This window comes from Phycomyces blakesleeanus (assembly GCF_001638985.1).
Source record: "Phycomyces blakesleeanus NRRL 1555(-) unplaced genomic scaffold PHYBLscaffold_16, whole genome shotgun sequence".
NCBI classification, from domain to species: domain Eukaryota; kingdom Fungi; phylum Mucoromycota; class Mucoromycetes; order Mucorales; family Phycomycetaceae; genus Phycomyces; species Phycomyces blakesleeanus.
Window position 1 is genome coordinate 833,898 of NW_017265149.1, and position 25,462 is coordinate 859,359.

Consider the following 25,462-nt stretch of genomic DNA (forward strand, 5'->3'; position numbering starts at 1 on the left):
GATGATGACCCCTATTTCTTGGTATATTTTTTAAAAAGACCATCTTTTGGCTCTTCAGGAGTCAAACCCATTTCTTTCCTTCTTCTTCTTCTTTGTCCTCTATACTTCTTGTCGGCTATCAAAGAGCGATGCCAAGACCCAATCCATTCCTTCGTCGCGCCTCGTCTCCGGGCGACCTCTCTGACGAACGCAAGCCAATCACTCCCACAAAGATCACCCACCCGTCTCTGTCTGACTCTGCACTCCGAATCCGCAGACCAGTCACCTTCCGGCATGCTCAAACAAGGACGATGAGCATTCGTCCAACCCGCTTCATCAAGGCTGGACCACCAACTCCCCAAGGCGATCCGACTTCCCTGTCCGAAGAAATGCAGTCCTTTGTCCGACTCTTCGACACATACAGTCACAAGGTCTACCTTGAAGGATATCTCATGAAACACAACGAGCCTAGTCACACAAAACTACGGACCAAATGCTTTGCTGAACTTTGTGGTCCCATGCTCACCCTCTGGGATGCAGAAAGCCAAGGCCTGTGCACACCTCAGTATATGACCATCTCCGACTGCACCGTCCAGGCCATCGAACAGCCTGCGCTTGACGAACCTAAAAAGAAAAAACATGTCTTCTCCATCTGCTTCATGAAGAAGACCGTGGTGTTTGAGACCTCTGACGAAATGACCCTCTTGCGGTGGGTATGTGCCCTCCGACTCTCATGCTTTGAACACCAAAAATTGCACCAACTCTTTACTCTCCGCATTCTGGCCGGACTTCCACATGATCCAACCTCCCGTTGGGAATCTTATCTCCAGGTTCGCTTACCAGGTGCAACCGAGTGGCATAAATACTGGGCAGTCGTCACAGACAAACGAGACGAACGCACCTTGTTTGGCAAGAAGACAGTTGCAACAAGGGGTCAGTTCTTGTTGTACGAGACCAAGAAAGCCAAGACCCCTTTTCTGACCCTAACAGATGTCCAGCGCGTCTATGCTGTCTACCCAGAGTCATGGCATCTAATCGACAAAAGCACTCTTATGCGCCTCGAAGGAGACATTCACCAGCAGCATCACAAACAAACTCAGGACAACGTGCTCCTGATGGCTGATTCTAGTCAGCATATGGCCCTATGGTTAGACGCCATGCTCCATGCATTTAAGCTTCACGGACGGCCTGACCAGCTTACCGACGACCCTTCGGACGAAAAGGCACTCAACTATGGCGAGCCTGAATGCAACCAGCGCCTATTCTTGGAAACAGACGACGCCATCCAGGCTATGGATGTAAGCTGGATCGACCCACGCACGATCGAACACACATTTTTGGATGTAATGCGCCGCAAATCGCTTGCCCTGACAGCCAGTCCACGACCGCCGAGTGGACGAGCCAACAGCTTGCCGCTCATAACTGTCGGCGACGATGGACGAACAACGGCCACAAGTGCGGCAGAAGTTGTGCTGGCCAGAGATGATACCAGTTGGACGCATCCAGGCACGACAGACGGTGCCAGTGACGACGACAGCACAACATACACATTTGCTCGTCAGGTCGCTGACTCGAGCGATGAAAGCGAAGACGATGATGGAAACGACGAAGAAGAAGAAGACGACGACAGCGACGATGAGCCGATTGGAAAGACACGGCAGTTATCGAGACCAGTGTCGCCTGTTCCCAAAAAATCGATGGTCGAAGGACTCATCCCAGACTTTGACTTTGGAAACGGATTTGATGTTCCTCGACATGTGCAGCACCGAAGAGAGAGCGAGAGTACGGTCGAGATCAGCTTACCCTCGTCGGACAATGTAGAGCCACCAACAACCCACAGCCGACAGCTGTCATTATCAGCCAAGCCGTCGTCTTGTGCATCGAGTGCGAGTGCAGTAACTTCGCTATTTGGGGATTTTAGATTGGCAACTGATTTCACAAAGTATCTCGACCAGCCTTTGGTTAAGGACACTCCTCGCAAGACTCCTTCCAAACTAGTCCAACCCCACCCCTTAGTATCGTATGATCGTGAATGGGAGGAAGAAAAGAGCGAAAGTGAAGGCGAGTATGCCAAGCGGCATGCCTACGATGACGATTCGTACGACTCTGATTGCGACGGGCCTTTGATTCCTTCGCTGGGCGACCACTTTGCGCCTCAGAACAGCTTGCTGGACACATATCTGGGCGAGCAGCTCAGTGCCAAAGAACAGATTGAATATGCACGTGCAACTGGACAGCCCTTCATTCAGATGCCAGCCAAGCCACGCACACCCCAAGCCGGGCTCATTGGTATGATATCCCAGCGAGAAAAGGACCGCCGGGAAGGCCATGGCATCCGGGTCACTGAACGGGTGCATCAGCATCAAGCCGAGCTAGGCCGGGATCGGCTTGAGCGTGAAAAAGAGCGCAGACTTGCTGAACAGCGTCAACAACAGCTTATGAAACATCAGATGATGCTCTATGCTACTAGTTATATGCCATTGCCAGCTTATGGCATGCCTCTCACACCTCTCTACACTGTTCTTCCACGCCCTGTTCGTGGGCATCTCATTCCACCACCACCCCGACCCTTTCCGCTCGATCAAGATCATCGAATCCCCCTCCGGACTCCTAACAATGAGCGTGTATAAAACAATAAATAAATAAAATAAGATAAATAATTAAATCAAATCAAATCACATTAAATCAAATCACATTAAATAAAATAATGAACAAATATTGTGCCTTGTAAGAAAGATTCATTTTCCACTAAAAATCAAATCAAATCAAATCAAATCAAATAAAAATTAAGACAATGAAAATGAAATAAAAAATAAAATAAAAAATAAGATAAAGAGCAAAAATTATATGTATGTACAACAACAAAAAACAAGCTAATCAAAAAATTTGATTTTTTTTCTTTTCTTTTTCAAGGCCAGAACTCCTTGTCAGGCTGGATTCGATAGACAGACTCCATCCCCGGCTGGACAAAGCAATTGACGAGATAATGGGCCAGTTCGCGTGTGAGGGAAGGCGTGAAATTATCTTCCCATGAGGGTGTATTAGAGACCACAATACAGTGGTCCAGTTTGGTGGATTCAGGTGTTCGTTGTTTGAGCAGTTCAAGTTCATGCCTCAATCTTTCGTTTTCATCCTCTGCCTCTTCCAACCTTCCGGTTAAATCTTCTGCACGCTGTTTATGATGATCGATTTGCTGTTCTAGACTAGCCAGATATTCTATTTATTTATTTATTTGTTTAAATAGAGGTTAATTATCTGTGCCATTTTTGGATCTTGGGTGCATTATATAAAATAATAATAATAATATATATATATATATATATACATACCCTTTCGCCGTACACGAAAGTTGCGTGCAGATATCTTGTTTCTCAGCTGCCTCCGTTCTCTTGCAGTCAGCTTCTTGATGTCCATGCCATCGGCCTCAGCCATGGCTTCAAGTGAACTATCTTCAATACTTGACACAGATAATGCTCGTCGCATCCGCGGAGTCTCGCGTGTCGTACAAGGTCCAAACACGCTTGAAGGCGAAATGGTGGAGTGAGACTGATCTCGCAGGGCCAGCTGCTGCTTTGCTAGTTCAATGAGTTGTTTGATTTGATCTGGAGTCGGCATTGTCTCGCGTGTTTCGATTCTAAAGGGCTCCAGATAACTCGAATCAACCAGTGTTTCTCCAATAAGTTTTCCGGGTAAAGTGTGTGAGTTGAGCCAATCCATATCAACAATGTCTTCAAAGTCCATGTTACAAGTCATAATACTATTTTTTTATGTATTCTCTTTCTTCCTTTCTTCCTTTTATATATATAAATATATATACAGAATACAAGAAGTAGAAGAAGTAGAAGAAGTAGAAGAAGTAGTAGTAGAAGAAGAAGAGGAAGAGAAATAGGGATTAAGAAAGCTTTGTGAGAGTATTTTTATTCTACAGTATCCCATCTCATCCCCCCCTTTATATATATATATATTATTATAGCTCAGATGAAACGGCTTTTGGACTACCGCAGAATATACAAAATAAATAGATGTTTATATAGCCCCCCCTTCTTTGTGTATATGTATATGTATATATATATATATTTCTATAACCCCCTCCCCCTCCTTTCTATATTTTAATCGGACTGCTTCATTGTTATGGATCCAAGGTGCAAAATGGTGGGACAGCATGGATCAGCGCGTGTTACTGCTGATCCAACTTCTCACAAGCCATGCCAAGTCAAGCCCACAATATCGTGAGGCAGTATTAGGTTAGCCGACACGCTTCCGAATGTGAAGTGCCGCACAGAAAAGCACCCTACGAAACAAAGTTCTTTTTTCTTTGTATTTGTATTGTTTTTTTTTTGCTTTTTTTTGCTTTGTCTGTCCTTATTTCTGTTCTTTTTAAAAAAAGGTTTTCTTTACCTTGCACTCTGTACTTGTGTGCCCCTCTCCGCCACAATGTCCGCACCTGGCCGCCATCCAAGCCGTTGCAGGCTGAAAGAATGCCATCTCATGGCGATATGAAGCAAACAGATCCTGGCTGCCAAAACCAGCAGTACCCAAAGGTCTTCCTGATTGTAGCTGGCTCTCAAGTGCACTTATCTTGGCCTCGAGTGAGAGAGTGTACCGTCGGGCCTCTTCCATCTCAACCTGTTGTTGTGATTTGTACAACTGCAGCATCTGTGTCTCGCGCGCCTGTGCGACTAACATCATCTCCGTGTATTGGTTCGTGAGCAATGCCATCTCCTGTTGGCTTGACCGCACACTTTCTGCCAGCCGACTGTTTTCCGAATGAAGCGTCCTTAAGAATACCAAAAGATCTGCCTGGCTCATATGCTTTACTCCCGCCAAAGCATCATTGTCATCGTCGTCGTCATTATCATTATTATTATTATTATCATTATTATCATCACAATACCCCTGGTCCGTGCTTTCTTTATTCCCAGCTTCAGATCCTTGGCTTTCTTTTTCATCCATTTCCGGCTCGGCTGGCCGTCCCGTTAAAAGTGTTTCTTTCGTGTCGATCTCTTGTTGTGGTGCCACTTCTACAGATCGTTCCGCTTTTACTGGCACCTCGACTTTTACGGCTAGTTCCCCTTTAGCTGTCCGTGGCTCTTTTACAGCCTCTAAGCTCTCCGCAACAACCTCGCGACTATTACTTTCCACTTCATGACACTCAAAATCATTCTCACCGACTTGTTCTACAGGAACTTTTGCGGGAACTTCCGCATGTAGTTCCACAGGTGGTTCTACAGCCAGTTCCACAGCATTATCTTCAATCGTCATAGTCTGATCTTCCAACAAAACCTCCGGGACTTCCTCTGGGTTCACATCAACTTGTCGATCTGGACCCTTGTTGGGACTTTGCTGAGGCGACGGTAAGTCAATCGAGGGTGTCTTGCCCTTCTTCTTCTTCTTTTTGCTCGACTTTGTATTGGCACTTATTGATTTAAGAAGCTGGTCTTGCCGTTTGAGCGCAAGATTTTCGCCCTGAATACGCATACCCTCTTTTAAAAAAAGTTTGCCAAGCACTCCTGCAAGCTCTCGTCTACCAGTGTGGACACCCTTCTCAAATTGTTCTATTAAAACCTGCCGCTGGCGTACCAAGTCTTTGTTAGACTCAATAAATCTTCGAACTTCGCTCTCAATCGTCATGGCTTCCATAACCTCGCCCTCTTGCATAAGTGCTTCCAGACACACCAAACTAAACTTGCAAAAGAGCGCCTCAGGAAAAATCTTTTGGGTGACTTCGTATTGAAAGTAATGTCGCAGCGAGTGATAGCCGCTCTCTGCCTTTTTGATTTTCTTTCTAAATTCCTTGTTTGCCAGCTTTTCCAGTCGTCCGGACGTCCCCGGTTTGCAATCCTCGCGGTATGATGCCTTGAGCTGTTCTAGACTCTCACAATACGCCGCCACACGCTCTATCAGTTCGCGTTCTATCCGTTCCACCGCATCATCTACTTCTTTGGTTGAGTGCAGGCCTTTTAGGGATGCCGAGACCGCACGGCAGTTCTCCGTATGGCTTTCCTCCTTTTTTTCATGGCTAGCAATTCGATCCGCCATGTGCTGGATAGTCGGCACCACCAGATCCCAAAGTTTCTCGATCAATTTACAGATGTCTCTCAAACCCGGCAAGGCAAACTCATCTCTGAATGCCCTTGATCCGGCCGCCCATCTATCTACATGTGCATCAAATGCTTCCTCGACCTCTGTTATCTTTGCCCGCTTCTTCTTGAACCGTACAGCCCGCTCGGTCCAATATGCCGAAAATGGCACTAGTTTTTGTTGTTCCGCAAACTGATCTACGGTTTGCTGACAACCTTCGCCCATCAACCCATTCCTCTCTTTTTCAAGTACCAGCAGTCTCTGCAGGAATTCGCTCAAAGGTGCCCAGGACAAATCCAACGCCGGTGCCAGTTCTTCTAATACCGTCTTTGTTGCCTCGGCCATCTGTGAATTCAAAATATCTCGCTCTATTTCTAGTTCGGCTATCGATTTGTACTCTGGCCTCGTGTGTTTGCATGTTGCCTGTGTTTGGGAGAGCAAAATGTCGCCTGTCATGTTCTTCAGGACTTCAAAGCTTGTGGACGGCAAGCAGAGTGCCTGTCTTTCCATAATTAATTCGTCCAGGATCAGGGCTGGGTCTGATAGATCGTCACTGAGGGGGATTGCGTCTGGAAAAGGGTTGAACTGAATGGGCTCAAAGATGGTCGGTAGACCCGAAAGACTGCTCGGCAAAGTCTTCCACAATTCGCAAGCAGCAATGATATCTGTCATCAACGCCGTACTTGTGTCGGCATTAGATTCTAGTAATTTTTCGAATCGTTCGGCAAGTTTTGGTGATCTTTCCTTGCGTTTTCCGGGTAAAGGTGTCTGGAGCATGTTGATCTGGAATCGGCCTGCATTCAGGCTTTCGAGAGTATTATCATAGACTTCTTCTTGTGTTTTTGCACTCCACACAAAGTGCTTTTTGTAGATATAATGCGCCCATTCACGGCAATAATAACAGCGTGTGTCGATGTTGCAAACTCTGAATCTACCGAGTTCTTTGGACACAACATTTTGTTCGATTCTGAGTACTTCAATCTGTCTTTCTTTATTTCTCATGGTGAAAAGGCGGGATAAGAAATAAGATAATAAAAATAATAAATAAGGAAGGAATCTGGGAGTTGAAGTTTCGATGATGATGATGGGGGGAAAGGGGAATTGGTTGATCGAGTCTAGATTAATTAGTTTCCTTGGTTATTTATATTGAAAACGTAACAATAAATATCAAGGTTGATTAAAAAATGAATATGGTAATAATAATAAAATGAAATAAAGAAAAATAAATAAATGGAAATGGAAAATGGAAAATGAAGTTGGAGGTGACGTCAATTTAATGCCTTTTTTCTTCTTCTAAAATTCAGTAGAGCAGATGGAATGGAAATCAAAGTCCTTTCGCAAGTATAACAAATTCAACTGTCGTACAAGATAACCTTTTTCAAATCTATTGTTATACCTACACTCACGTCTGACCTCTTATATATATATATATTGGGCTATATTATCTTCTCTTTATCCACATATATACTATTCATACATATATGTATATATTTGCTCCAAATTATTAATACTAGTATTGTCTAATCACCAACGTAACATCACAAAAGAAACCATGAATCTGCCACTACATGTATCGATTAACTAATTGGTGCTAATGACCAAAATGAAAATGATGGTAATAATGCTTCTAAACATGCTTCTACAACGCACATTGATCAATGCGAGACTAGGGTTCCTCAATGGTTGAAACTCTTTCGAGTATGTCAGCTACTGCAAAGCTACTTTGTTGAGAGCAAGATTTATATCATACAAAACCGACGATATTTCCAAATTTTATCAAACTTCTTGAAAGTATGAATGTGTCCATCTTTGTTAAATTCTCCCTGAGTTTCTTCTTCTTTTTCTTATTTCACAAAAATCCTTGTATTAAACAGCTTTATCAGACTATTGAGAAAATCAAAGCACAATAGGTACTTCTGGTACGTCTAATGTAATATATATATATAAACTGTCAAAGAAAAACCTTGTTTCTGTTAAATCCGAGGATTCACAAAGAAATAAAGTTAATACATAAAATAAAATAAGGTTGAGAAGTAAAGAATAATGATGCTACTCTCTAAATAAAGCCATTTTTTTCATTTATATATATATATATATATATATATATATATATATATATATATATATATATATGTATATACTACAGCTTGTTCTGTGTGTACGCCATTTGACTTACCATCAAACGCAAATAATTATGGATAATGTCATCTACTTGCGAAAGTCTCTGACCCTAGAATTGATAGAGGGTAATTTTTTTATGGGGGCGTCTTGCATAATAGTTGCGGCATACATTAAAATGATTTACTCTTTAACTGTATTTTGAATCCTTTGTCAATAAAGAGAAGCTAATTGTACAATAGGTACCTCGTTAACCTAAAGTATGAAAACAGGAAGAAAGAAATAAAAATAGCCCATATGGACCGTATAATTCTCTTTTGGCTGGTCCTTTAATGTCGCTTTAATTGAGAGGTATTAAATATGTAATTCTGAATCTATAGTCAAGCTACAACATCAAACTTGACCACCAAAAAAAAAGTATATTTATACAGCAAAATCCTCTTTTGAAAAAGTATGTACGCTTTTCAATTCAAAAGCCTTATTTAAGACCTTTTATTTATATTTAGTAGTTATCTTCTTTTTCTTTTTATTCATTCATTCACATTAATGATGTTCAAGACCACGTCACTTTTTGTGACGGGTGGAGTATAAGTACAAGTCCAAGTTAACCAAGGTTTAACCATTTTACATTATTCATCGATCAAGATCATTGACATAATCTGCAATCCTAAGAAAAAGAAAAATTAATAAAAATGTCATTTACCCAAAAACGCTCATCGGATGGCCTGTCTGATTCTGATGATTCTTGGGAACGTGCAGCCCATTCGTTTCGGTAGGAGGGTGATTGCCACCAAAAGAAAAGAAAAGAAAATAAAAGAAAAAAAACCGACAGTCTCTTGCTACATTAGACATGAGCCTCCTAGCCTGTATGCTCGTCAAACTACAATTCTAGAGGCACAAAACGCCAAACTAGTGTAAGTAGATCAATAATAATAATAAAAATAATAAAAAATAAAAAAGATCTATAGGGAATAATTAGATTGACAAAACACAAAACAGTATCACAAGTGATATGCTTCAGAAACAATTAGATAAGGCCAAATCTGAATTGGCCCTACTCGAAAAAGAGTATGAGGAAGAGCACAATCGAATGAGCCAAATTAGCGCCGAGGTGAGAGGAACAGTCACCCCCCTCTATCAATTAGAAGAAGAAGAAAATACCTGTCTTATATATACATACATACATATATATCTATATCTATATCTATATTGTTCGTCTTTAAATCAATGTCTATTTAGTATGATGAGTCTGTGAATAGCACAGTTAATTTAGCACAAGATATCTTTGAAGTTTCTACCAAAGACAAAACAGGTAAAAATAAAATAAAACATATCTTTTAAAATAAAAATATTATGTGCGCCTGTAATTTGTCTAAGAGGCTTTCTTCAGCCCTTGTATCTCTCGATACTGATAGAACCAGCCTGGAGACTTATATTGCTGCAGATTCAGCTCTATCAGAAAAACTTCAGCATGCCCTGTATTTGTGGCATCGTCAACTTCCAATGGCAGAAGAAACAGAGGCAAGCATCTATATATATATATTACATCTGATAGTTTATTATTATTATTATTTTTTAAGAACTAATTAACTTTATATAAAATTTTCTACTATCTAGGACGCCTCTAAAGCAAGACAATGTCCAGCAATAGAAATCGAAACTATTGTAGAGGCGTAAGTAATAAGGAGTTTTTTTTTTTAATTTCATTCTGATTTCTCCTTTCTCCTTTAGCTTTCAAACAGTCGAATGTCTTAATGCCCAAGCTGAGGCTACATGCAAAGGATATGAAGCAAAGACTCAAACAATCGAGCGTGAGCTTCAAAAACTCAACCATCTACCTCAACTACTACCCATATTAAAGTAAATTCAAAATATCACATAATACTTTTTTTTTCTATTGTGGTATCTAATACTCCTTATTTATAAGTTCATCTATAGCTTCATACCAAGAAGAGACTAGACGGAGTCATCAAGCAGCAGTAAATACTCAAGAGAATGAACTGGAGCCGTTATTACAAAGAATCAGCAGCCTTAGTATCCGATCACCATTGACAGAAACTAATATCCGTAAAGATTATGAAACTATGGAGGAATTGTCTTTGCAGCTTGAAAAAGTAAAACTTTACACCCGTTCTCTGCAATTTATTTGATTTGATTTTCTTACTCACTCACTCTCTTTCTCTCTCTCTCGTTTACTTGTTAGATATGCCAAACATTACTTAATCAAAGGGCTTGTCAACAATTGCTGACTTTTGGCTATGAAACTGACGATAAACATCAAAAGCAACAACAATACGTATATCAGGCATTGAAGGAAGAACTCGAGGAAGAATACATTTCTCATCACGCATTTTTGGTAAGTATTTAAAGCAAGGAGTCTATATATCTTTCTACTTTTCAACAGAACTTTAAGTGATCGAATGTAAAACAGGAAAAAGCAGGTGCCTTGGATTGGCCAAACACAGGATTACAGGATCGTACAAATGCTACAGATATAATGGCATGGGCACAAGATTTACTGGGATTTGAAGACGACAAGTTACTCTCAAATGAATCGATCGTTGAGAAGGTCAAGGTTCTTTTACAAGAAAATAAAACTTGGTACAACCAATGGCTGAAAAGTCTTGACGCGCATATGGACGTGGTTGATAAATTGTAAGAGACAATACGTATAAAATATATACATACATATTGATTCTTTTTTTTTTTTAAAAAAAAAACAAGGGATGAAGCTGAGAAGCGTATGACCGATACTCTCTATAGCAATTCTGCCTCAACAAATGAGCTGATCTTACTTCCACAGGTAAGGAGATGTATTTTATTAAGTGATCTGATACACTATTAAAAAAAAACAATAGACATACACTGAGACTCAAAAAGAGTTGGAAAAGAGTACGATTGAACTTGGGAATGATGTAGCTGAATTGGAAGAGGTAAATACAAGCACACACACACATATATATATATGATTTCTATAGGTTCTGACATTTTGTTTTGAATATGTAAAGGAGCTTGAGCTCAGTACTAGGTTTGAACATAAAAAAGAGCTATTTACATTGTTCTTTAATGACCCAAAGGAATTTGAAGCTCACATCGCTTCTGCATCCGGTTCATAATGAGCTATATACATACAGTATATGTTATAATCCTTCTTATCGATCGATATAATGTATAAAGACTGTAATGACACACGAATTTACCTTTAATGAAATATTCTCCTTTTTTTCCCCTCAAGATACCATACCCTTGAATATGGCAGTGTAAAAAGCATAAAAAATAAATAAAGTAGTATATTATAAAAGTAACTCAAAATTAGACATTTTAAATGTATAAAGGCGCCCTTTTATTTATTTATTTATTACTTTATTATATAATTATTTTAAATTTGACTCAAAATATGAAAATAGGTTCAAGTAGAAAACAAAAGATGAAAAATAGAAGTCAAGGGCTCAATTGTGTTTTTACCAACCTTCTTTAATATTACAAAAAGTTGATATCAAATAAGCTCCAACTGGCTCGAGCACTGAATAGCAAACGCCCAAACTTTATACTTTATAGAGTCTTTTGCGTTGTTTACTTTAGGGAGTAGCTTGGTTTTATTGGTTATTTTTAAGAATGTCTATAGCCTCAGAAAAAGTTTACCTAACTAACTAACTAACGAACGAAAAACACTCGACTGTTGGTTCATGGCAAGACAGATAGAAAATTAATTAGATTTGTAGAAATCATAGTAATCAAGCATAATTATTATTATTATTATTCTTGGAACTTTAGCTTGTAATGCATGTCAAATAGTCTAAACAAAACAATGAATAATAATGTAAACAGTAAAATTAATGCCTTTACAGAAACCATTTATTTCTAACAACAATGTAATGTAATGTAATGGTTTGCTTAATACTAGTGCATTAATGACTCTGGTAACCTTATAAAAGCTATTAAAAATATAGAAAATAAAAGAAACTAAAACAGATATAAATGTAGATGTAGAGTCTAATGTGTATATAGTCACTCCAAACGTAAAATGCTTATGAGCTGTAATTTAAAGAACTATCCTTCCTTTCAACAAGTCTTATCGTAAAATCTTTTGGCCCAAAGGTAATGCCATGAGTATCCAAAGTATCCATACTGCAGTAAACAAGGTTTCCAAAAGAATCCAATCCGGGTTCAATAGTATGGCGAGAAAGAGTGCGTACCATGACATTAAATATTTCCACCTCGGCCTACATCAAACACATAGTGAAGTGAGCTTTAGGCTACTATATACGTCTTTTTAATATAAATACACTTTACCAAATAAATACCAGGGCAGACACGTCTTTAATTCAAGTGAGATTAGTATTCCATATATATATAAAGATTTATTCTACCTTGTATAACTTCTTACAAAAGATAAATAGTTTAAGACTGACCTTCCCCATCCAAAAGCATACATATCACGATCTTCAATCGCACCATTAGCAGAAGCAGACCATGTACGCATATCATCCAAGAAACGTTCTGGAATAAACTTTTCAGGCTCACTAAAGTTTTCTGGTCTCATATGCATTGTGTACATGCTCGTTATAAGTACGGTGTCTTTTGGAATAAAGTATTCGTGAAATTCAACTGTAAGAGTGTTAAGCAAAAAAAAAAAACAGGTTTTTATTACCATTTAATATTTCTTTTTAGAGAGCTTACTATCATCGGTTGAATATCGGGGAATACTAAAGTTGACCGAACTTCTAAAGCGAAGATTTTCTCTTAAAACTGCAACAATGTATGGCATCTCCTCACGATCCGAGAATACGGGCATTCGACCATATTTTGTAACAATTGCATCAATCTCAGCACACATTTTTCTTTGAATATCAGGATAATGAGGCAATATCCCAAAGAGCCAAGACATTGATAGAGATGTAGTGTCTTCACCAGCACTGATCAAATCGCCTGTTATTTCAATGATTATCATTACTACATAGAGTATAATAGATTTGATTAAAATGTACACATCAAATGACTTACTCAAAATAACAAGCATATCCTGATCATCTAAACCGTATTCATCTTTAAAAGTCATCATTTGCTTGGCCAGGCAGTCGACATCCCCGTCTACTGCATCAGCAATCAATTTCTTCAAATCTTGATCCCGGTGTTCAATCAATTTCTCTCTTGTATTTCCATGATAAAGATCTTCGATCCACGATAGACCAGGTAAAAAAGAAGTAAGATTACCCGAAGAGCCAACCAAAAGATTCCCCTTTTCTGTGTCTCGAATAATCTGCCTTATAAAAGGATCATCGGGAGATTGGGTAGTTTTTCCAAATACGGCCCTGAGGATTGTGTTGAATGTAGTCATCTGCAGGCTAAGTAGAGGGTTGACAGAACCGTGCTCTCGGCTATGTCTTCAATAGATTTCTGCAGTGGATCGACAAATTTTGACGACAAAACCATGAGAGCTTTTTTTTTAAAATAAATAAATATCATATATATATATCTTTAATAAGCAGACAAATAGATATATACATTTTGTTGCTCTAAAGCTTAATCGATTTCTTTAAAAGAAATAAATAAACACATCTTTGAATAACTTACCAACTGTCCGACTATTTTTCCATTTCTTGTCGGGTTGACTAAAAACAATACCTCTAAAGCAAAAAATAGAAAAGAAGTGTGAAATGAATATCATCATTTGGACGCATATAAGGCCTACCTTCCACCTTTGCTGTACATTTTGTACGAGAATTTCTGTGGATGGCGGCCTGAAGTGTTGATTCCATTCCGAACAAACAGATCGTGAGCAAGTAAAGGATCGCTTAAAAGAACCCAGCGTTGAGTACCCATTTGGAGACGGAATATTGGTCCTGTAAAATCAATAAATATTATTTGGCGCCTATGATCTATATCAAAAATTACACACAGCTTTCTTGAACTTATTACCTAGTTCTTGATGCAATTTTTCTAGTTGAAAACTAGGATTGTCTCCCAAAGACAGCATATGTCCTATTGCATTTTTTTTTCAAATATATACATATATTACCTTTAGATCACCCCTCTATCTCTTTCTCAAATTCAATAATCGATCTAGTAGTATTCAATACCGATATAAGGATACTTCTCGGACGGTGAGGGTATGTCTTTAAATCCCTCTTTGTACCAAGGGTCATTTAATCTTTGTTTCTGTTTAGAACTTGAGTATAGGCGATAGACATACTTGGCAGCCAGGCCCAACATAACAACTCCAAAAATTGGAATGATATGATTGCTGTCTTTAATTTTCAAGAGTCTATGACTCATGACAATATTATTATTCTGATTTGTTATTGTATTGAAAAGAGAAAGGTGCTGTGTATTTCAAAGGATTTATTATTCTTATTTTTAAGTTTAAATAAGGTGTCGAGACAAAAGCACACACTCAATTAATTTATAAATCATATGCCAACAGTCAAAATTTAACTGAATGAATATTCTATTATGAGCTAAAGCAGAAAGAAAGAAAAGAAAAGACAGTAAAATATTAGCCGTATATTTACACAACATCTTAAAGGTACATAAAATCGAAATATGTGTGCATTACTTTAAGTGCGATGATATATCATTTGCACACAACTTTATTCATTTATGCGCAAGATCCACTATAAAAGTAAAAAAAAAACGAACAAACAAAAAAAGGTTTCAAAAGTTATTGCTGTAATTTTAATTATCTTGACTTTCTCTAAATGAACTTCATTTTAGATTTTCATACATATATATTATAATCAAATAATTTTTATCATAATTCCTTCTTTCGCTAAACTCGTAGCAGTATCTAGATATATTTTAGAAGCAAGTCCGGTTTCTATGTCAACCAGACACAGGTATACAGCTTGGTCAAGGGACATACATTAGGACTGGTTAGGTTAATCTAGATACACGACTTGTAATTCATGTTTAGAGATTCACCAAATGCAACTTTCTGACATTATACATTTTAAGCTATGGTAGACAATTTCTCTTACTTTGCTTATTTAATTATTCTCTTTATTTATTTATGAATTACATATAGTACATCAACACAATATATATATATATATAACAGCCATACTTATCAGAAGAGTAAATCTGCAGAGAAGATGATAAGCATGAAGCCAAGAGACTATAAGCTTGGTTAGGCAATATTCTTGGTCTGGTGAATATGGCAGAGAATCTAGGAAAATAGATTATCTCAATCTGCTGATATTTTATTTTTATTTTTTGAGTGAGGGTGTATAGTAGGAAACCAATAAATTAATTGAAATGAACAAGGGGAAAGTAAAGAAAAATAGTTTCAGCTTTGTTTCAAGCACCATAAATTGCGGGAAGACTCAAAAAACAATAAAGAAATCAACTCGTAAATAAGCTGTTCCATAATTTGACTGACATTAATAGTTGGACTAAAATGATCAAAAAAAAAACCCCCGCCAAATTCAACAATTTCAACCAAACATTTTTTTTTAGTATTAATGCAATTTATTAGGTTTTAATAAGGATTTGCAATTAAAAGAAAAATAATGAATTAGATTTGTGTAAAGTGATTATTGAAAAAGGTAAGGAAAGTATATCCCACTACTCTAGGGAAATAAAGAAAGAAACATTTCGAATAGCCAGAGATTTCTTCAACATGAAAATCATAAAAGGAATGTCTAAACTAAACTAAACGAATTATATTTATTTTTTTCAGCTCTTTTGTAGCTTGTTGGATTAGAAATTCTTGATGATGGCGCTGGCCAAAACCTTGGCATCAAGAGAAGCGCAGGTCTTGAGGGTTGCCTCGATACAGTTCTTGACAGTGACTCCAACATCGACGCTGTAGCTTCTGGTGATATCAAGGAGAATAGGGATATGGAATCTGGCGTTCTTGATCTCAGCCTTGACGGTGGCATCGATTTCCTTGGACAACTTGACCTCAATCTTGGGAAGCTCTACCTTGAACTTGCCAATGATTTCGGCTTCAAGCTTAGCCAAGAGTTCGAGGAACTGCTCCTCGGTGAGAGTGAGCTGGCCTCTGCAGGTCTTACCCTTGAGCTCGGCTTCAATTGAGGCATAGATGGACGCATTCAGAGACGCAGTAAGAGTAGCTTCGATTTTGGCCTGGACAGATGCAGAGGTAGATGCCTTGAGAGAAACGATACGCTTATCGTGGATGCTGAGGAGACCACCGAGGATCTTGGCCTCAATGTCAAGTGAAGCATTGACCTTTTCGGTGATTGAGGTAGACAACTTCACAAAGAGCTTGGTGTGAAGCTGAGCCTTGATTTGGGCAATAACCTTGGCAGCGAAAACCTTGGTGGTAACGATGGGGTAGGTGGTTCTCTTTTCAAGTGAGTTTGGAACAATGGCAGCAGCGAATGTGTTCAAGTCGTGCTCAATGGAGCGGGAAACAAGGGCATTGGCGGCAGCATCAATTAGCTCAGAACTCTGGACGGAGTTGTAGGAGGTAGGGAGGGCGGTGGCAGTGATTGCAAAGAGTGAGAACACAACAGCACAGGTGGAGGCGATGGAGAACTTCATGTTAAGTGAGTGAGTGAGCGAGTAGAGAGAAAGAGAGAGAGAGAGAGTAGAGAGTGGGATTGAGAAAGGAAAGGTAATGATTTGAATGATACTCAAAAAAAATAGTTAATGCATGTCCTATTTATACAATTCTTTCAAAAGACTGAAACTGTTGCACGCACCTGTCAATGAAGATCTTGAACGATAAACACATATCTTGTAACATAAAAAGTAAGCTTGTGTTAATTGATGTTCTACAAAAATGGCTCTTTATCCTGTCACAAAATCCAAGCTGCTGAAGTACATAGAGAAAATATTATAAAAAATAAAGCAGGGTATATGTATAGATAATGACGAATGAATGTGCTTGATTGGTAAAGTTAGAAATGATGGGAAAGCCACTTGGGTCTATTATTGATGCAACACTCTATTCTATGTTTTCCAAAAGTAGGCATTTGGAGAATTCTTCTAAAAAGGATATATTATTTAGCAATGGAATAGAACATAAGGTCAAATAAAAAAAGCATATGGGCGTGTAACACTCCAGTCTACAAAAAATGAATGTGCTAGAAAATGGAGGAGCAATGGGCACATCTGTAAAAAAGAAACAGTAGGACAAATAAAAGCGGATCTGCAATCAAAAACAGGCGGTTTTGTACCTCCTCTGAATTTTTCCCGAGAAAAATAAACCGTAACCGTAACCGTAACAATAATCGCACAAATAATATAAATGTGTATACACATTATGATTGGCCGTATTTCAATTTTATTCTTTAAGTATTTAGTAGTGCAGGGTGCTGGAGTTTTGGAAGCCTTTCAATGTACTGGTTAGTGATCTGTATGGGTTTTGCAATCACTCCAAGCGACAAACAGTAAATTACTATGCCATCTTACATCTTAGTTTTTTTTTTACTCAAATAAACTTCCATAATATAACTGACATTCTACTATAAAAGTCGCTATTTACTTTTAATAAGACTTGTCAAGGTGTTTTTTTTTTGAAATTGACAATCATAGTCTAAGTGGGTATTATGGTTGTTGGGAATGGACAGCATAATTTTTGTCCAAACTGACAATTCGATTTCAATAACTGCAATTTTTTTTTTGGCTTAACGACATTTATTTTTCACAGTGACAATAGTTACCAGTAGCACTGTATCAACAATCATCTTTAGTTTCAACAAGCTACTTTCGTACTTTGGATAAAGAAGTCCAACTGTATTATCCTCTCTTTTATTCCCCTTGATTAACATATTTACTTGCTTAGAAAATTATAAAAACCGGATTTCTTTTTTTAAAAAAAAAGCAAAGCCCTGTATTTTCAAGTGTTTGGTTGAGTGTTATGCAACGCCAATAATAACTGTCGATAGATGTCAAATGGAAGCACGATATTAACATGTGTAGAGTTCATTGTACAAAGTACAATGTTTGAATATTTCTCTTATAATAAACAGTACTCTATGTATAAATTCTCCTTTTCAAGGCATTTGTGGGTGTTCATGAAAAATGCTTCAGCGTAGTACAATATTTCCAACATAGAATAAGACTAGTGTACAAACAAATGAAGTGCATGATTTTCATGGCTTCTGTTGGACTGTTGAATACAAAGCTGGGTAGATTTCCGGCAGCACAAAAAAAATACGTTTGGTATCAAAATATCGAAATTATTCCATGTGGATTTCGCAAGCGCCATAAAATATTCTCCACACTTTTCTACATGTGAATTTCAATTTCCAACAAGTTATACCAATAACCAGAGCTCATCTTTATTTCATACAATTAATATTTTGTAACATTAATATTCCATATACTTTTTGTTCAAATTGAACAAAAAAAAAAGAGCTATTTTTATAAAATAAAAATAAAGCTATTCGATATTTGGAGATCTGCGTACATCTTTTATGTAAACTAAAAGAAAGTTATACACACAGACGAATATCTTTCTTACTATACTTTTTTTGGGTGGCATAGTGGTATATGCTCCTATGATATTAATAAGAAAGAAACAATATATAAAGCGCTCTGTTTTTTTTTTGGCAAGAATAAGGATCAATAAGTTGATACTATTATTATACGACTTGTGAAACTATAAGCACATCATTTCTATTGATTTAATTTGATTGCAAGCTTTAGTCAGTAAACAAAAAAGTAATTAAAATAGATCTGAATATAGATAATACCAACACCATTACTATCATTAATATTTATAACAATCATCTCCTATTTTATTACTTAAGCAACCAAAGCTGTTTGTAATCATATAATCATTAGAATTCTATAATTATATATTTTTTGCTAAAAAGTTTTTCCAGTATTTCTTCTGCAGACTGCCAAAGTCATTCCAACTAAATCGAGGACTCTTTATTTCATCAACAAATACACTGTTGGTTTTTGTTACAGAAAGTATAGATAAGTTTTGATAGGGAGAGAATCTATGGTTACCGAGACGTCTTTTCTTATAACCATAAAAAGGCAATTTACTTTAAAGCTAATATGAAAAGTCTCTTATATTATCTACAAAACAAACTGCATTTAATTAGTTAATTGTATTGTAAGCTTCTATACAAAAAAAGAAGATCCTACTTTCTGTGAATATTGGGTTAGCTCCAAAGCTACCATTTGCTTGGAAACAATATTAAGAAACAAAGCAAAATGTTAACAGTTTCTACTTTTATTTATAATATTCAAAGTAACTTTCAAGCTCTCCAAGACGAAGGAGAATAATACTAATGATGTTATGTTTGGGAATTTTGTTGGATACTAGATACTTAAAACAATCAGTGGATCCAGACTTGGTCAAATAAAACATTCATTTATAAGCTATGTTTGGTTTGCGATATCTATATCTATATAAACTACCAATGGTTTTGCTTGTTCTAATGATAGTTAAGGATTAATGATAGTAATATTAATAAAGATGCCTAGCTTGATTATTTTATACGTTTCTTAAGACTATAAATAATGTACTCATTAATGTACAAATATGTTATACTTATTAATGACATGCTTATAAACATTTTTGTTAATTTTATTTTTCTATAAGTTTAGTAGATATACATCTTGATTACAAATCACAAATCAATCTCTGCCTAGTAATCAATTTCAGCTTTACTATAAAAAATTCTAAAGATAAATGTTGCGAGAATGATCGAAAGTAAAGCAAAAAAAAGGGCAATTTCCCTGCTTTATTTCTTCTCTTCGCCTGTCTTGTGCATATTTTTTGAAATCATGGCAATCATCTTGTTACCGACAATGTTACTATCTGAGAACCGGTCTCTAAAGAAGTCAGCGGTAGCAGTAAAGCGCTTCTGGTAGCCTTCCATACTACCGAGATCCACACATTCTGCCCATCCACGTGCGCAGGTAACGAACTCCATATCATCAGAGCGAATCTCCTTACGGTATAGTGCGGCTTGAATGGTGTCTTCCAACATCATAGGACTTCTGAACAGATACTCGGTAATACCCCTGTTTTTTTATTAGCATTATTAATATTAATTTCCAGTGATTTGGACTACTTTTCTTTTATATTTTTCCACTATACCATATGTATAGCTAGATAATGTATCTGGCTCTACTTTTCTTTTAAAAAGCTACACAAAGCAAAACAACTTACATCCACAATCTGAATAGGGGAGTTTGGCACACCATATGGTCATAAGGGTTAAGCTTCAATGCGTACCAACAATCCACCTGTACTCAGCATTTTCACAGCAAAAATCGAGGTTCAGTTTAATGAGTTGACGATTTATATAAAGAAATATAAGTTATACACTATTATATTAATATCAATATTATCTCAGTGCTTACCATAGCCAAGAGTGACAGATGAGAGTTTGGGATTCTAACATCAGACGGAATGTTGGACAAAGAGAACTCATCCAAAATTTGGTCAGACAGGAGAATAGGTACGTGATCTTTCTGGAGTCCACCAAATACATGATCTCCAGCCTGTACAACCACACATGTGAGATTCCGCAGCTTCTCTTTTTTTTTAACTACTTGTTTCAAGAAATCAAGTTACTCACAGCCTTGATCCTGGCGCGGAACTCGGTCTCTTTTTCTTGGATCATCAACTTGAAGAGATCTGCAACCGACTTGGCGTACTGGGCAATTTGAATTTTAGCAGTAGGATTCATAATGGCCAGACCTTTTGATTTTTTTATATGGATTTACAATTATATGGCGTGTTTAGTATTTCACTTTCTCTCTCTCTTTTTTTTTGTATCTGAATAAAAATCGTTATAGTCTTCTTACCAGCATAAACGTGCCATTTGTTGCTGTAAATGCGCAAAGCCACATTGACCTTGACGTTCTCAATACCGCCAACCAAACGAGGCAACAACCACTAAAGAAAAGCAACCGCACTAAGTCTCTTTCTCTTTTTCTTTCGCCTTACATATAAATAATGTAAATGCTCCTAGTTTACTTACAGGAAATTGGTGATTTGCTCTCCATGCACTTCCCATACTAAAGAAAGAGAGAAAAAATCCCACACCAACATTTAAAAGTCTCTTGGTTATATGACATGCATGTCTGCTACTAATACATATATATATCTTACGTCAAGAATGCTGCATGGGTGACAGCCTGTGTATCTGCAGTAATACGGTCGTGTTCTTCAGCGCTCAGATGAACAATATTTGATTCAAAGCATTCAAGAATATTGAGAACCAATTGATATTTTTCATCTGTAGCACGCTGGCGGATGACAACCAAAGGCTGGTTCTTAGGATCCACACCTGGACCATGCATAGAGTGACAAGACACAATATGGACATCACTAGGAAGGTACTTGACAAGTGCGTCGATCTCAGGTTGCTTCACAGAGGTCTATAATAATATATAAATCAAATTAGACCAAGGAAGAAAAATAAAACACTCTGTCTCCTTTTCAAATAAAATTAATATCGTATATCTCGTACCTGTCCACCAACTACAGCACCAATTTTGGAAGCTGATATTTACAAACAAACCCACCCACACACACATATATATATATATATATATACATATATACATACAAACGTTAATAACATATTCAAATGTAACGATATTTCTTTTTCTTACCAGGTCCATAGGTAGATACAACACTGTCAATATACTCTGCTTCGACAGCATACATAATCCAATCGCACCGACGAGATACATGAAATCCATCGGGAAGGACGTTGATTTTAGTGTCTATAAAACAAACAAGTCCCTGTCTGTCAGCTTTATGTTGTTTCTAATTTAGTTATATATATATTGACAATACCTTTAAAATCTTCCTTGAGGGATTCGTATTTCGATGGTAAATCACAAATATTAATACTAACAAAATAGTAGAAATGAGAATAACAAGAAAAAATTCAGTAACGAAAAAAAAGAGTGACATTGCAAAAATAAGTATGTTATTAATTCATAATCAAATAACAATAACAATAATAATAATAATAAAAGGATTCCTTTGGTGGTCATTCTATACTTTAAATGTCTGTCTTGTCTTTCTGCCTTCTCTTTGCTGCGTACTTTTTCCATCCTGCCTGGGACAGTTTGTTGGCGTAGAAGCGGCCCATGCCACCTGCACCAATAATTCCAATCTCAATCGTGTCCTTTTGGGTAGCCATGACTCTAGATGCAGGACATGTTGCAATGACAATTCTGGGTTTTGAATAAATAATTGGACACAATTTTTTTTCTTTGTTTCTCTCTCTCTTGGGGGACGGCAAAAATTTTAGCGAGATCAGTAAAAAAAAAATCATTGATGAAAAAAGAAAACCCTCCTTTTCCTAATTGAAAATGGTACCAAAGAACAAAGAACAAAGAATAAAGAAGGTGGGCAGATAATAATTATAATTATAATCATAGTAATAGTAAAAAGTAAATTCTATAATAAATAACTATTATATATATACACGCCGAAGACATAATTATATATTTTAAAAAATAGTATCAATAACAAATCGATGTACGACACATATTTCCTCGCCAGAGTTGGATAATCGGCTTATGGTGAATGTCATTAAAGTTAACATTGTCTGGTAAGCGGCTATTATGCAAAGCATACGATATCATGACAATGGTGTTAATTATCAGAAATCTGAGCTGGTTGGCTGTTATGTGTTAACGACACTCTTTCTGAAGAAACGACACGAGATCCAAAGGGCATTGGCTTTGGTAAGCTACTCTCTTCCTCTATAATTCTTTTGAATAATGTATGTCTTGTTGAGGAAGAATGTATATGGTAACAGAGGGAGTCATGTTTCAACTTATTCCAAAAATTGTCTCCCTAAAAAATTGTGTCCAAATATTTATTCAAGATCCAAAAAAGAAAGAAATGTACGAGAGACTCCTTGTTACCATCATGCATGCAGTCACTAATTCATGTTTCAAATAACTAACAAAAAAAGGTATTTTTCCATAAATAGATAATTTATGTTCAGGGGTTGAGAAAATAAGATGATTCCTTAAGTGTGTATTTATCAGAGTGGTTAAAGAAAGAAGAAAGCATTTGGTTTATTTGCATGTTTTACTTTAACAAAAATATTAATGGACTTTAGGATAGATTATGTATTGGTTTGAAGATTCAATTATTATTAGGTTAATCTATTGTGTATAAAATTAATAAAAAAAAGAAAAAATAAGAAAAAAAAAGATTATGTGTATAATACTAGTACTAATAAAGATGATAATTATTATGGTAGTAGATTTACTAGAGAATAATGTATTAAGTAGAAAAAAGAAAAAACTACATGAAGAAGTAAGTGCCTGCACAGTTGTAAATGATATATAAGTGGTATAGATGGTTTAAAGTAAAGGTTCAATGGGTTTAGATTTTCCGGCCTCCGCACGATCAAGATCATCAAGTTCTTCTTCCGAAAACCCTTCCTCAACACCACTGTCGCCTCTCTCGTCAACAGAATGTTTGTTGATTTGCTGGTTATCAATATCGAGCATAGTGTGTTTCAGACGTGCTTCCTCAGTCGCATCCCTGTAAACCTGAACCATGCACTCCATAGCTTCCCACCAAGAGTACCGTGAAGCTGATTTTATCGCATTATTGGACATGACAGTTCGGAGCGGAATATCGTTGATCAGAGTGATGATATTGGCTTTGTAGTGTTTTGCCTGTTCTTTAACAGTCAGCCCAGTGGTATCTAGTAGCAAGCCGGTCTTTCGGTGATCAACAAGGTCTCGTACACCTTCTGCCACAAGGCCCACCACTGGTAATCCCGATGACATGGCTTCCAGTACAACCTGACCAAATGTCTCTGTTGTAGAAGGGAACACAAACAGATCTGCCGACGAAAATGCTGTGGCAAGCTCGGTGCCTTGTAGGTATCCAGTAAAAGTAACAGGTATCTCTAATCGCTCGCACTCTGCTTTGATATCATTGTGTGCAGGACCGTGACCAACAAGCACGAGATGACAGCGTGCATGATCCAGTTGCTTATAAGCATCCACCACCAGCCCGATGTTCTTTTCGTACGACAATCGTCCTACGTACAAAAGGATCGTTTTTGGGGTATCCGGTTGACCAGTCCATTCGGCACGCAGCGAACAAGATCGATGTCGAGGTGAAAACAGGGTGGTATCGACGCCTCTAGGCCAGAGCCGCACATTTTGAAATTCGTGGTATTCCAGCATATCTCTTGTAGATGGTGAAGGACAGACTGTGTAACGACATCGGGAATGGCAGAACAAATTCCAACGCCACATCAACGGTGTAAAAATACCAAGGCCAAAGTGGCCACAGTAAGTAGCAAGATTTGTGTGGTACGAAGACACTACGGGAATATCCTGAAGTTTGGTATGGCAGATTGCAAGAGCTGCAGCCCCCAGCCACACAGGATCAACTAGATGAATGACATGCGGTTCGAATTCAACAAGTTTTCGTGTAAATTCAGGTCTCCATAAATTCAACTTTAGTTCAGGATACGGAAGGAACGGGATCCCGGCTGTCCCATACAATTCAGCACCTGCATAAGTCTCCATTCCACTCTCTGGTCCAAATACTGCAACACGATGACCCCCTGCTTGTAGATGCTCCAACAGGCGTGCTAATGTACGAGTCACGCCATCAACCTTTGGAAGAAAATTCTCGGTGACAATGGCGATGTGCATATGTTAGAAAATTAAAAAAAAAAGGTAAAGATGGAGGTGAGGATATGACGTCCAATAGACGACCAAAAAAGAAGATAGAAAAAAGAAGGAGAAAAAGAAGAAGAGATAGAAGATGAGTATATGTTTATGTGTATGTGTACACCATTAAACCATCACTTCTGTGACCGGAAACAAAACACCCCAGCCAGGAAAGATTGAGTCTTTTTTTTTATTTTTTTATTTGATTTGATTTTTATTTTATTTTTCTTTCTCTTAAATATTTACATCCTTATTTCTAATAAGATTTGTGTATTTTTATTTTTATTTGTAAATAATAAGCTTATGTCCAATAAGAATCTAGTTCTAACAAGAAATTTGACTTTCTTATTTTTGTTAAGCATAATGTTTTGTGTATAAACAGTGATTTTGATTAGAAGGAATCAGTCTAGGTTCTTAAAGCTTATTTAGAATTATTTCTACATTTGATAGCCCTTTCTTTTATATATAGACTTCCTTATTGAATGAATAACATAATATAACTTGCTGCCGAGCATTTGACTTTTTATTATTATTCCCGATATTCACGAACATTTAAAATAAGGTAGAGCATTTTGGGGTAGAGGAAGCTTGTGACTTGCTAGATGAAGCGACATGCTCCTTGTACTCTGTCCTATTGGCAACCCCATCATTCAGTGCACAACAGTGGCACTAA

General features: G+C 37.3%; 8 protein-coding genes across 8 annotated transcripts; 2 read left to right on the forward strand and 6 right to left on the reverse strand.

Moving 5' to 3' along the window:
* Window positions 1-128: 128 nt before the first annotated feature.
* Window positions 129-2,609, forward strand: PHYBLDRAFT_147824 (hypothetical protein; the record flags this gene model as incomplete). The annotated part of the gene is made up of 1 exon (XM_018431957.1): window positions 129-2,609. One exon carries the CDS (start codon window positions 129-131, stop codon window positions 2,607-2,609), a length of 2,481 nt encoding a protein of 826 aa, XP_018289369.1.
* A 278-nt stretch (window positions 2,610-2,887) lies between these two features.
* PHYBLDRAFT_170697 (basic-leucine zipper transcription factor) lies at window positions 2,888-3,732 on the reverse strand (the record flags this gene model as incomplete). The annotated part of the gene is made up of 2 exons (XM_018436411.1): window positions 2,888-3,195; window positions 3,309-3,732. The coding sequence occupies 2 exons, from the start codon at window positions 3,730-3,732 to the stop codon at window positions 2,888-2,890; spliced, it is 732 nt and encodes a 243-aa protein (XP_018289370.1).
* Window positions 3,733-4,219: 487 nt separating this feature from the next.
* PHYBLDRAFT_147826 (CCHC-type zinc finger transcription factor) lies at window positions 4,220-7,062 on the reverse strand (the record flags this gene model as incomplete). Its single annotated transcript, XM_018431958.1, has 2 exons — window positions 4,220-4,270; window positions 4,378-7,062. The coding sequence occupies 2 exons, from the start codon at window positions 7,060-7,062 to the stop codon at window positions 4,220-4,222; spliced, it is 2,736 nt and encodes a 911-aa protein (XP_018289371.1).
* Window positions 7,063-8,870: 1,808 nt separating this feature from the next.
* PHYBLDRAFT_147827 (hypothetical protein) lies at window positions 8,871-11,294 on the forward strand (the record flags this gene model as incomplete). The annotated part of the gene is made up of 13 exons (XM_018431959.1): window positions 8,871-8,950; window positions 9,027-9,092; window positions 9,178-9,289; window positions 9,418-9,490; window positions 9,569-9,732; window positions 9,796-9,851; window positions 9,910-10,038; window positions 10,106-10,292; window positions 10,382-10,534; window positions 10,610-10,833; window positions 10,903-10,981; window positions 11,037-11,111; window positions 11,187-11,294. The coding sequence occupies 13 exons, from the start codon at window positions 8,871-8,873 to the stop codon at window positions 11,292-11,294; spliced, it is 1,506 nt and encodes a 501-aa protein (XP_018289372.1).
* Window positions 11,295-12,206: 912 nt separating this feature from the next.
* Window positions 12,207-14,454, reverse strand: PHYBLDRAFT_147828 (CYP5206 protein; the record flags this gene model as incomplete). The annotated part of the gene is made up of 10 exons (XM_018431960.1): window positions 12,207-12,401; window positions 12,472-12,496; window positions 12,591-12,786; window positions 12,859-13,107; window positions 13,183-13,490; window positions 13,541-13,616; window positions 13,753-13,805; window positions 13,871-14,021; window positions 14,098-14,160; window positions 14,259-14,454. The coding sequence occupies 10 exons, from the start codon at window positions 14,452-14,454 to the stop codon at window positions 12,207-12,209; spliced, it is 1,512 nt and encodes a 503-aa protein (XP_018289373.1).
* A 1,422-nt stretch (window positions 14,455-15,876) lies between these two features.
* PHYBLDRAFT_66404 (hypothetical protein) lies at window positions 15,877-16,686 on the reverse strand (the record flags this gene model as incomplete). The annotated part of the gene is made up of 1 exon (XM_018441638.1): window positions 15,877-16,686. One exon carries the CDS (start codon window positions 16,684-16,686, stop codon window positions 15,877-15,879), a length of 810 nt encoding a protein of 269 aa, XP_018289374.1.
* A 3,164-nt stretch (window positions 16,687-19,850) lies between these two features.
* Window positions 19,851-22,274, reverse strand: PHYBLDRAFT_114613 (hypothetical protein; the record flags this gene model as incomplete). The annotated part of the gene is made up of 11 exons (XM_018428404.1): window positions 19,851-20,133; window positions 20,282-20,358; window positions 20,476-20,616; window positions 20,694-20,815; window positions 20,923-21,013; window positions 21,099-21,135; window positions 21,230-21,498; window positions 21,591-21,622; window positions 21,736-21,849; window positions 21,923-21,978; window positions 22,177-22,274. 11 exons carry the CDS (start codon window positions 22,272-22,274, stop codon window positions 19,851-19,853), a joined length of 1,320 nt encoding a protein of 439 aa, XP_018289375.1.
* Window positions 22,275-23,454: 1,180 nt separating this feature from the next.
* PHYBLDRAFT_147831 (glycosyltransferase family 4 protein) lies at window positions 23,455-24,771 on the reverse strand (the record flags this gene model as incomplete). Its single annotated transcript, XM_018431961.1, has 1 exon — window positions 23,455-24,771. One exon carries the CDS (start codon window positions 24,769-24,771, stop codon window positions 23,455-23,457), a length of 1,317 nt encoding a protein of 438 aa, XP_018289376.1.
* Between the last annotated feature and the right edge of the window lie 691 nt (window positions 24,772-25,462).